Source organism: Prosopis cineraria, unplaced genomic scaffold (assembly GCF_029017545.1).
Source record: "Prosopis cineraria cultivar Desert tree isolate PC_DT_omini unplaced genomic scaffold, ASM2901754v1 PC13, whole genome shotgun sequence".
Taxonomy (NCBI): Eukaryota; Viridiplantae; Streptophyta; class Magnoliopsida; order Fabales; family Fabaceae; genus Prosopis; species Prosopis cineraria.
The window spans coordinates 15953944-15966505 of record NW_026555344.1 but is presented as its reverse complement, the minus strand read 5'-3'; the positions used below and the strand labels follow the sequence as shown (position 1 = coordinate 15966505).

General features: G+C 32.0%; 1 protein-coding gene across 2 annotated transcripts; it reads right to left on the bottom strand.

Moving 5' to 3' along the window:
* Window positions 1-5494: 5494 nt before the first annotated feature.
* Window positions 5495-9906, bottom strand: LOC129290450 (elongator complex protein 4). Of its 2 annotated transcripts, none has more exons than XM_054927221.1 (9): window positions 9789-9906; window positions 9348-9543; window positions 9009-9235; window positions 8856-8931; window positions 8128-8284; window positions 7595-7685; window positions 7320-7479; window positions 7055-7146; window positions 5495-5879 (listed from the first exon to the last, which is right to left on the bottom strand). In XM_054927221.1, exons 2-9 carry the CDS (start codon window positions 9478-9480, stop codon window positions 5712-5714), a joined length of 1104 nt encoding a protein of 367 aa, XP_054783196.1. In that variant the 5' UTR covers window positions 9481-9543; window positions 9789-9906; the 3' UTR covers window positions 5495-5711. The 2 variants fall into 2 exon arrangements, with proteins under 2 accessions (XP_054783196.1, XP_054783197.1); XM_054927222.1 differs by having other exon boundaries at window positions 7595-7673.
* Window positions 9907-12562: the final 2656 nt, after the last annotated feature.

Sequence of the window (12562 nt, the reverse complement as noted above, 5' to 3'; positions counted from 1 at the left end):
CTTATCAGCACCCCATAATGCGAACGGAGGGGGGAAGCGCCTGCTTCATTACGATTAAGGTAGGAATAAGATAAAAAAAAAATAAACAAATTAATTAGAGATAGTATATATATATTAATTAAATAGATGATTTAAATTAGAAAATAAATATAAAAAAATAAATTAATATTTTTATATATATTCGTAGGAATAATAAGTATGGTTATTGATATATGAATAGATAATTAATATTATAAATAGTATAGTTTTAAAATTATGTAACGCAAAGAATATATAGTGAAACAAAATAAGGGAAATTATAATTTGGAAAATTTTTTGAACAGTAGGAGTTTAAAAAATGCAAGCTCTTTCTAGGCAAAATTAAAAAAAAAGAACATATATACAAAATTCCTATAAAAAGTATAAAAATATAAGATTTTTTTTTATTTTTCAAAATAGTTCTTTGAATGATTTCATGTATTTATAACAGTAAAGAAGATACTCCCTTGAAGGTGGCAGAAGGGCATAAATGTTTCAAAGAAAAAATAAAATGAAAAGCTATTTTATTTCTTTTACCATATGAGAGTATCATGGGTTATGAATTGGTGCTTCTTAATAATAATTAAAAAACCACATGCCCTATAGTCAATTATTTAGTTTAAAGATTTAGAGTAAAATGGTGGGACAAATACAATCAAGACTTTGCCAACACAAAAGTAGTTATTAGATGGATTAAAACCACTATTAAAGCTATCCCATAGCAAATTAAAGAACAAGTTGCATTTCTAATTGAAAAGATTAAATTGATGACTCAGTTGGTAGTTGTCAAGACAAAAGAGGAATGAGCCTTAATGTGTGTTTATTTCAGTTTGTCAAAAGTTAATTTGATCAAAATTTATTTGACAAAAGTCAATTTAATAAAAATCAGTTGTTATAATAGAATTTGTGTTTAGATATATTTTTTTAAAAGTTAGTTTGACAAACTGAAGTTGTTTAAATTAATAAAAATTTGTGCTTTTGAAATATACTTTTGAACATGCAATGAACAAAAAGGATATTGATTTATGATAATTTATAATTCTCGAGCATCCTAGGTTGCACCAGACGTGGGGTCCTCAACTCAAAAAGTAAAAGATGATGACATTTTTGAAGCTAATTATGAAGAGTTTCATTGGTCGTTTAAACAAGTGCTAGTAGATATTTCAAAGAAAAAGAAGGAAATGATGCCTAACAAAAATAAAAAGAAATGAAGTGACAAAAGAAAAAGAAAATGTGGCCGATAAAGTAGCAAGAAAGTCATAAAAAAAGTAATAGAAGAAAAGAGACAAAAAAAGAAAAACAAGTTATAAAAAAAATGTGACCGATGAAGTAACAAGAAAGTCAAAAGAAAAAATATCAAGTTCAAAAAACAAATTAATCAAAGTGAGTTAATCTAAATTAAATCACTGTTATTCAAAAGTCTATAAATAAAGAAGATTTCTCCATTTACATACATCATTTTAGAGACTCTCCTTCTCAATTTGTAAAACTCATCTTTTCATCTCTTAACCATCCACTTGTAATTTTCTTTTCTTCTCTCATATCTCCCTTTACCCTCTTTATAAGTATTTTGTACATTCCTTTTAAATAATAAGGTCATATGTATCGTTGTTTTAAACTTTTTGTACTCTACTTGATCCACTTTCCTTAATGGTTTATATACAAATAGGTCAGGTTTGCAAACCACACTTAAACAAATAAATCTGGGCCTTTTTAAGTTTAGATAAAATGCTCCTAACAATGTCTAAAAACATGTAAACATGTCAGCTGCTTCAAACAGCCAAACCCCAACCATGTCAATCATCCAAAGGCTGACAAAAGAAATCTGAAATGTTCCCATCCCCGCTAGCACAGGCAATTTAGGACCAAAATTATTAGTGTATAATACAAATAGAAAAAAATCAGATCCTAATGGTGTTCATCCCCACTTTTTTTTTTTTTTTTAAGTATTCACAAGTATTCTTTTATGAGAGATAATTTTATTTAAGATATGATTAAACATTAAATGTGAACATTTCTTTTAATAGAAGTTCAAATATGGTTCATTATATTATGAGAAATTATTCCCACTTGACCCAACCTATTGGTGGTATTCATTTGCACTTTTTTATTGGCACAAGGCATCCTCACAACTAACATCCATGAGACTAATCTTTTAAGGAATTTGAATATCATTTAAGGAGTCATCTTCTCTTAAGTAATTTTTTAATACACACTTTCAAAAATTGAATCTTGAAATAACACTTAAAGGGCCCAAACTGTTATCACTGTCACTCTCTCGTGAACATTTGCACTTTATTTGCAGCAACGTTCATATTTTATGAAAAAGGGGATGTGTTTCATGAGTAACTAACCTCCCTTGTGGGTTGTGGCTTTCACGTCTCACTAGAGACTAGAATGTTAAGCGTGGTCCCAAGTAGATGAATGCCAAACGGTGAGCACCGCAGAATAAAACAGAGACAAAGATAACAAAGGAAGACAGCGAAATACAACAACTTGATTCTTTAACAAGGGGATAATGGCCTATCAGTGATTCTTCGACATAATTTGAATTTTTTTTGGTCCTTTCAAACCTGTATAATTTTCCAATAATGTTCCTAGGAATTCTTAAAGAGTGTAACTTTTAATTCTTGAAAACATGTTATTCTAGAGCTGAACGTTTATCAAGTAAATAATCCACTCTTAAATATTGGGTTTGAATATACAAATAACAAGATTCATCACTCAAATTTTTGACTAGTTCTTTTAAAAAATAAAACAGTGCTCTAAAATATATACAACAAGACTTCAATTTTAGAGCCCGTTTGGTTACCTCTTTTTAAACAATTTTTTGTTTTGAAAAACAAAAAGAAAGAGGAAAAAAATTGTTTAAAATGTATTTTCTGTCATCAATTCCAAAGAACAAAAAGTTAAAAGTTATTATGAAAGACTAAAAAACTAGAATATCTTTTAAATGTTTTATTATTTTTTGTTCCACAAAACTAGAGAGAAGACAGAAAATATCATAATTTTATTAATAACAACTATATTATTAAAATATATTATTCATTCATCTTTTTTTTTTCACCCATTTAGATATGTTTTTCAACATAATAATTTATACAGATTTTTTTTTAAAACTTTTGTTTCCAAAGCTTATTTTGAAAAACTATTCTACAAAAGTATTTTGAGAATATAAAAATAAGGCTAAAGTATAAATTTGTCTCGAAAACCTTTAAAAGGCACAATTGGTATTCTCATGTTTTTGACGACGTAATATCGTCTCCACATTTTTTTAAATCGAACAAGTTTATCATGAATTAATAAAATAACCTAACAGTGTTAATCTTGTGAGATGGATCCATACAATGTTGCAACATGCTCGAGAGACTTTTTGACTATTGCCAAAGCAAGCTAGTTTTTCCTCATCTTCTCCCGTGCCCTTTCATCTTCCTCCTCACCTCTCCATTGTTATCTTCATCTTCCTCCATCATCAACGACGACTTGCCTGGGCTTCTTCTTCCCCTTTTTGCTTGAATTTTGGGGGGGGGGGGAGAGATTTCCAATCCCAATACATATATATATGCGTACAAGCCAGAAACTAGGGCTGTGCAAAAGTCTCCCAGTCCTGTCTGGTCCAGTCCAACCCGAGATGGTCTCAGTCTTGTTCGGTCTGTATAGTCACTGGTCCTTCAGGACCAAAAGGACTAAAAAGACCAGACTATTTTTCGGGTTGGACTGGACAAGAGACCAGGCATCCGGACCACTTGGTCCAGTCCAGTCCTATTAATTTTTTTTATTATAATTATAATTAATTTATTTTTGACAAATGTTTAAAGTGTAATTGATGCTAAGGAGATGATTGCATAAAGATTTATTAAGTTTGTTTCTAAATTGTTATTGTAATATAGTGTTGTTGAATTTTTTGAGTACTGTTTTTATTAAAGTTTATAAATTTAAATAATTTAGACTATAACAAAAATATTTTTTTTCTTATTATTAGAAATTATTATGGATTTATTATTATTATAAGTATTTTTACTATCTTAATTGAGTTTATTATGTTGGAATGGATTATTGCCTCTCATAGAATAAAAAGAGGAAAAAAAAGCTAAGTGAGTACTGGACTGACAGGACCAGTCTCCCAGTCCTATGGACCAAGTCCGGTCCTGTTAATCTTCGGGTTATCACTGGACAAGACTGGACTACGGGTTGCCTAACCCAGTCTTTTTCATGAAAGAGACCGGACTTCGGGTTAGGGTGAAGTCCAGTGCCGTCCAGTCCTTTGTGCAGCCCTACCAGAAACTCTGGTATGCAATATATGCATACAGGCTAGAAATACGCCTCAATCTCCTCCATAAATAAGGATAAATAATTAAAAATATATGTACACAAACAAACCCAGAAAACAAGTGCAAAATTCCCATTTTCATTATTAACCACTAAATACTCCACATTTACTAAAATGCAAATTCCTCCAAAATCAACCACATAGTCATGAGAACTCAAATAGATACATCATACATCAATGACCTGTTCAAGAGGTTCAGAAAGTGGGCATAATGGGTGAACATGATGGCGGATGGGGACATAGAAGAATGAAAGGTGATTTGAATCCAGATGAGTTCATTCTAGATTGTTGAATGGAGAGAAACACGACGCACAACAGACGAAGTCGTTTAAATATATGAATAAAAAAAAACGTGAGGTCAAAGCAAAGATGAGAAGGTTGTGAGAGAATTGAATATGGTTGAGCGGGTGAGAAGCTAATCCGTAATTGAATTCACTTCACTTTGAGAAAGCATGGATGAGGACGAGCTTAGTAAAGAGGCTCGTCGGCCATAGAAGATGAGCTTAGTGAAGAGCCAATCATAGTGGAGATAGAGTGACCAATAAGTGCAGTGTTGAACGTAAAGGGTGGGTGTTGAGAATGTTAAGCAAGTCCTAGCTGCAATAGTTGAGAGTAGCATAGCGATGAAAATCAAAAGAATCATAAATCGGGATTAAGACGAAGAAGTGTGTGATGAGGATAAAGATGAGCAAGATTGGGGAAGATGAAGAAGATGTAGTAGTTGAGAGTAGTATAGCGATGGAAATCAAAGGAACCACGAATTGAGATTAAGATGAAGAAGTGTGTGATGAGAATAAAGGTGAGCAAGATTGGGAAAGATGAAAAAGAAGATGCAAAAGTTGAGAGCAGTATAGCAATGAAAATCAAAGGAATCACGAATCGGGATTAAGACGAAGAAGCGTGTGATGAGAATAAAGGTGAGCAAGATTGGGGATGAAGAAGAAGATATAGTAGTTGAGAGTAATATAGCAATGAAAATCAAAGGAATCATGAATCGAGATTAAAACGAAGAAGTGATGCGTGATAAGGATAAAGGCGAGCAAGATTGGGAAAGATGAAGATGAGCTAACAAAAAGCAATGGTCAAAACATGTGGCAACAATTTATGGATCACATCTTTCAAGATTAACACCATTAGAAAACTGTGTTAGTACGAGAAAAATTGTTTGATTTTAAAAAGCATGAGAGCAACATCACGGCTTTTAAAACGGAAGGATATCAATTGTGCTATCCTGAAAACTTCAGATTTATACTTCGGCTCTAAAAATAAAAAACAAAACCAAACAATCCTTTAGATACTGGTGCTTTACACCAACTTGGAAATAAGCTGTCGTAGACATGAATGCAAATAAAACAAGTGCCATCTAAAAATCAAGTCGCCCAGCTTTAGTTGACCCAGAACAACCACTAGACGTGCCATACGAATTCCCAGATGAGCCATCAACAGGAGCTTGATTTAGACATTCTAAAACCAAAAACCTTCGTTTTTGCAACTTTATTGAGAATGTGGTGGCTTCAAGAATCAGAGGAACCTGAGATTTGAAATTAAGAGTAAATTAAGCTTGTTCAGATAGAATGCCTTGAAAACAGAGAAAAAGAGAAATCTCAATCACAGGCTTTGGGAATTACTCCCAGATTCAAAATATATGCAGCTTTCAACAATAATCTGCATGTCAATAAAATCTCTATTCTAATAAAAATATATATTATTTTTCACTTTTACCCTTAGTCCTAATTATCAGTGATGAGTGAAAAAAAAAAATCATAAATTCACATAAGAATCTAGGTTAATAAATATAATAGGTAAAATGGGAAAAAAAATAATTCTACAACTACTAAGTTGCTTGTGTTTTAGACCAATAATAACTAGAATAAAAGGATTATATTTTGGACCTGAAGAAGCATTAACTAAAATTAACTGCAAGAAGTCGCATGATCTTTAACTAAAATTTTCTTCTCAATCTACCTGTCGCTTGCAGTCAATTTTAACTGGAGATCATTTCAGTTCAGGTTAAAATTCTGAGGTATTGTTGTTACATTTCAAATAATCTGCATAACAATAAAATCTCTATTCTAATAAAAAATATATATTATTTTTCTTTTTTACCCTTAGTCCTAAATACTAGTGATGAGTGAAAAAAAAAATCGTAAATTCACACAAGAATCTAAATTAATAAATACAATAGGTAAAATGGAGGAAAAAAATTCTACAACTGCTAAGTTGCGTATGTTTAAGACCAATAATAACTAGAAGAAAAGGATTATATTTTAGACCGGAAGAAGTATTAACTAAAATTAACTGCAAGTCGCATGGTCTTTAACTAAAATTTTCTTCTCAATATAGCAGTCGCTTGCAGTCAATTTTAACTGGAGATCATGTCAGTTTAGGTTAAACTTCTGAGGTATTGTTGTTAAATTTCAAAGTTCATGTATCCGTTTTTTAATTAGACCGTAGTTCATTTCAAAAATGCATAATTTCTATCATCTTTGCAGAGTGGAAATGCAGATCCAAAAATAATCACTTGTCCATTATCAAAAATAAGAACTAATAATGGAATAAATTAGGCAGGGCACAACTGTATAAACTTAAGAAGCAGATGTGACGAAGCACAAGAGTGTGCCATAGGCAAACACATAAAAAGAGTAAACAAACTAAACGTACAGACGCACTCTAGATACATCAAAAATTAGGATTAAATAGATTGACCTGTGTATTAATGCGCGCCACTTTGTGTATATTTAAGAGCCCAACCATGTCCTGGTAACCAGTAAGGAGTTTTGCCATTTCCTTGTCCTCATCTAAAACAATATAACAACGCCTTTAAGGCAAACTTTTATAGGGATGGGCTATTCATGACATATTATCATGCGTGAATCATGAGAATGATCCGACGGCTGTAAATTTCAAACACTCTATAGCACAACCTTATAATAAAACAACACAAAATTAAAGATCATCACTGAATAAGAACCTGGAATTGCCCTAACAGATAACAAAGTGTCTGCCATATGTTGCAATCTTTTTGAGCAAGATGGAGAAAGAAGTGAAGGTGGAAAAGTTACAACAACAACAGCATTTGAAGACCTGGTCAAGCCTTTCAGAGACCTAATAAAGGAAAGCATCTGCCACTCCTGTGGTAATAATTGTTACATTGGCAATGAAAAATATAAAAGCATAAAAAATTAGGTAATAAGACAAAAGTGAAAATCATTTAAACCTTAAAGAGATAATGACATAGATACTCACCATGTTTGAATATTTACATTGTGGAGAACAGAATGATTGAATGGCAATCCGACCAGCTGGACAAATGCTGCTTTCATGTCTGATTATGTCACTATATAATGTCAGAAAATTCAAAATAGACAAAGAGTTCATCAAGAATGATTAATTCATCAAAATCTCAGAAATCCCAAGGTGCAGTCTTTATCAAAAATTAGGGCCAGAGAAACGTCCAGGATCAGCACCAAGATAGATCAAATTAACAGAAGTGCAATGCTACACTTTCAATTTACTTTTAACAGGTTGAATAAATGACAGAAGAAACAGTTCCAAGCAGAAAATTTGGGCCCAAAATGATTTTTAAAGCAACTTTGCTATTTTGCTTGATAAACAGAATTTCCTACAAAAATTCCTGGTCATGCACGTAATCCTTGGATCATTATTTTTGTTCCTGCAGTGTCTCCAAATGATGACATGGATGAATAGTTGAACAAACTTCTAACATCAAACATGTTAAATGGACTAACTAGAGCTAGAGTTCTCAACCATCAAAACACCTTGAGAATTGTGCTAAGAATGTTGCACATTGGTCTTGAAGGAGAGTAAGATTCATCAAATCTTTGGTACTGAAACAATCTACAAGGGCACTGTTGAAAAATTGCCTTTCCAGAGGCTTCCGCAAATCAAAGTCATTACAGTAATCATGCCTGGCACCTGCATTGTATTATGTGAAATGTGCATGCTTAATATTTGTAATGGGTTGAATTGGTGACTCGTCTGCAAGTACAAGGTTGTACGTTATACATTGCCAGTTTCTCCTACTTTTTTTAATATATTGACAGAGATTCATCTCTATTTTTAACACACTCAGATAGACATAGATTGTTGACATTTTTGTACAATCAGAAAATCTATGACAATTGCATCATATTCATTCTCAAAGCACATGCCACCATATGTAATTTGTTTTGCTTAAATGACAGTAATATTATTTGTAACTACTGGAAAAACAATTTATCAGTGACCAAAAAACTAACAAAGAAACTTGATTTTATAATACATGCAACTTTATAATGCAAAATTTCATGGTTAGAAATCCATGAGAAAGGTAAAAGTTCTTACTTTTTGAGCAAGAAAATAACTATATTATGCATGAAGCTCCATATGAGCATAGCAATAAGTAACCAAGGACAATAGATGCTTTTGTGCTTTTTCATCAAGACAAGCAAAATTAAAACCATCCAAGAGATAACATTAGAATGTATTTAAGATCAAACAAGCTTACCATTGCCAGAGCCAGTGTTTAGCTGTGGCTCACAAAAATACTTCTTGTATTGCCAAGCAATTCTCAAATCTTTATCCTGAAATTACACACAACATGAACAGCAAAATAAAAGAAAATAAATGCGTAACAGAAGAAATGAACAAAGTACGTTACATGATTAGGATCATGTTCACGAGATTTGTCATCTTCAAGTGACCGTGGATTAGGCAAAGTACCCAAAAATCCTCTAGGATCTCTAGATGGGCTAGCATAAAAGAGTGGTTGCTTGTGGACAAGTCCCTGAGACATAAAATTTCTCAATAGAAGCATATGATGAGGTGCTTCAGCATCTTCCATCACCATGACAAGGCTACCCAGAGAAAAGCCGCCACCTAAAATCTCTAGAAAAGGAAAAGGTTCTATGAGTAGAGACTAAACATAAATCACAAAAATAAATTGAACACATTCATGTACTCTAGATGCTTTGAGAATAGTGAGAAAGAGAGAAATTACTGTCTAAATCTGGAATGCCAGATGATAAAAACGTTGTTCCATTAGGACCATGCTTAAGTCCAGGATTCTGAGAAGACGTTATGTTAGGAACATTGCGAGAAAAGCTACTAACTCGAGCCTTGGTTGCAGACATAGCTGCATCAACAGTCTATATGCAAACTATAGCAAAGTAGTAGATGAAGGCCAGTCCAATGCACTGCAACTCCAAATAAACAATGGCAGAAGTACAACAGCCAATTACACACCATTCAAGAAAAAACCATAACTAAAACAACTCAATCCGTAAATATTCCCAAATTCAAAAGCGTCGATATTCAAACTATCAAACGAACAGATTCAGAGCCAAATTAAAATGAAAAATTTTAAACAAAGCAAGAATAACCGCCGCGGGGAACAGATTCAAATCTAAATACAAAGGCAGAGAGAACAAATGAATCTCACCGGACCCAGACCAACCATGCAGGGCCGACAACAGTAGACGGCGTCGACGACTGTGAAATGCTTGTTCGTCGACGAAGGGAAACAGAACTGGAACTGCTACTCGTTGTGTTTAGTCGGGGATATAATTAATTTTAGGTAAAATGTAAAACAGTATTACAAAAATTTATGAGATTTTTACAAGAATTTTGTTAAAATTTTGACAATACTAAATATGCTTTTAAAATTATTATTTTTTCACCTTTTTTTTTCCTGAATTTTTTTTTTCACCTTCCCATTCCTTTTCTCATACTAAATATTCTTTCAAAATTTTTCAAATAAATAAAATGAATTTTAGCCCTCTACTTCATTGAACGGGTAAAAGAAATAGTTGACTAAAGAAAATAAAGCAGATGAAAACATAATTTAACACATAATTTTATATCAACACAAAATATACACTTTCTCAATTTAAAAATATATAGTATTTTTTGAAAGGTTAAATGTTAAAAAATATAAAGTATTTTTAGTATAACATGGTATAGTTAATATGTTTTTTCTAGAAGTATTCATAATAAATAAATTATTTTATATTTATTTTAAAATAAAATGTTGTATTAAATAAGGATAAATATAAAAATATAGTGTTAGTTTGAAGATAATTAACTATTTTATTAAAAGATGACACTCAATTAAAATATATTATATTTTTAAATGGAAGAAGTATATATCAATGGTGAAGATAATAATTCAAAGTATATATAAATTATAAAAATATTGATTATTTTGCAAATGTTTGAACATAAACAAATATCTTAACATAAATGTCAATCAAATGAATATAATTTCACAAATGAGCTCAAACAAGCCTCATGCGTAATTTTGCAAATGTGACTAGAGTCACACTGAACATCTAAAGCCATCAACTAAAGTCGAGTTTGTAGGGTCAACTTTTTTAAACCAAAAAAATTTAAGGCAAGTTGTTATTTTAAAATGTAAAATAATAATTACACCTTTTTAAATCCTAAGACAAATTGGTTGGCCTTTTAGGACTAAGGTTGGCTCTTTTAAGTCCTTTTTAATTTTTTTAAAAAATTTTGATATTAAAAAAATTAAATACTATACTAATTCTAAACCCTAGTCTTATTTCATAAAAGTGACGAAGGAATATATGAAAAGTTTAATATTTTTGCCACTGATGGAGCTCTACAAGGAGAAGAATGAAAATATATTGATGCTGATGATAATGAAAGTCATCAAGATTTAGCTAATAATGCTAACAAAATTTGATTGTTATCAAGGTTGATTTTATGATGATGTTGTTTTTTGTTAGACTTAAATTTGTTTTTCTAAGCTTATTGTTAAATGTAATAATTTTTTGAGATTTTAAATATGTTTTTTATTTTTAAATTAAAAAATAAAAAATATAGAGTTGAGGCGTTAAAGACTAAAGCTGAACTGAACAAAATGGAGTCATGCCTAATCTGTTTAGGCCTTAGCCTTTTAGGACCCGTTAATAGCTCTATAAACATCTAACATTATTCTCCTCTAACTAAGAATCATTGGATACACGATAAAAAAATCATTAACCCATGTGACCAGACAACGATGGATAGTATGCCACTGAAAACAAGATTATTGCGTCTGGTTCTAAAAATATCACTGCATCTCATGAGCAGATAACATATCAAAACTAATCCAAAAGCCCATGAACGTAGCAATTCACAGAACTCGAACATGATCAATAATAATATATAGGCTTCAAGCTTTACCATGGCAAGCAAAAATACAGCGGGGCTTAATAAGTTTTTGACCCAGATTTTCAAAAAACCTCACGACCCTTTAATGGTTAGTTTGTCTGCTTGGGAAATTATGTCTCTAATTACACTTTGGAGGATCTTAGTTGCTCATTTCACAAAATCATTTTGATGGTTGGGTGCCCCCTCCACCTACTGAGTATGTTAAGGTTAATGCTGATGGAGCTATGGATCCCACTACTTACAAAGCTGCCGGGCGTGGATGTGTGTTGATGGATCACAGGGGCCACTGGATTGTGGGATTCTGTCATAATCTAGGATTATGTAATGCTTATGAAGCTGAGAAATGGGCAATAATGAAATGCCTTTGACTGGTCTGGGATTTTGGCTTTAGGAAGGTTCTTCTTGAATTTGATTGTGAAACCCTTGTTGAGCAGATTAACAGGGGAAAAGAATATAGCAACAAGGGCAGCATGGCTCTTCTGGAATTCATAATATGACTGGGAAATTAAAATACAGCATGTGTTGAGGAATCAAAATCAAGGGGCAGACAAGCTAGCAAAGGAAGGAATGTCTTACTTTTCTTTATTTGAAGTTGCTCCAGAATTCTTAAGGAGCTTAGTCTTTTATGATAGATTGGGATTTCAATCCTCCTGTGTGTAATTTCTTTTTAATGTATTGGGCTTAGCCTTCTTTATCAAAAAAAAAAAAAAACAAACAAGCAAACAACAATAAGTATATAGGACGGAACAAAACAGACAACTTGAATTACTCTAAATTCTAAACCCAAAGTGAGCCCAAGCACAAAATGTGCACTTTCCCTCATCAACCAAGCAACAGTCCAGAAAGTAGACAAGAAGAACCGTCAACATCAAAAAACAGAGAGAACTAGAAATTACCGAAGAGATGGGAAATATGACTTAGGCAACGATTGGGTAAACAGCTTTTAGCTTTTAGAAAATGCTTTTGGGTGAAAAATTTGGTAAGAAAATCTAATTTGAAGTCCATTCTGAAAGCCATTGAGAATGGCTCTAGGGTAAC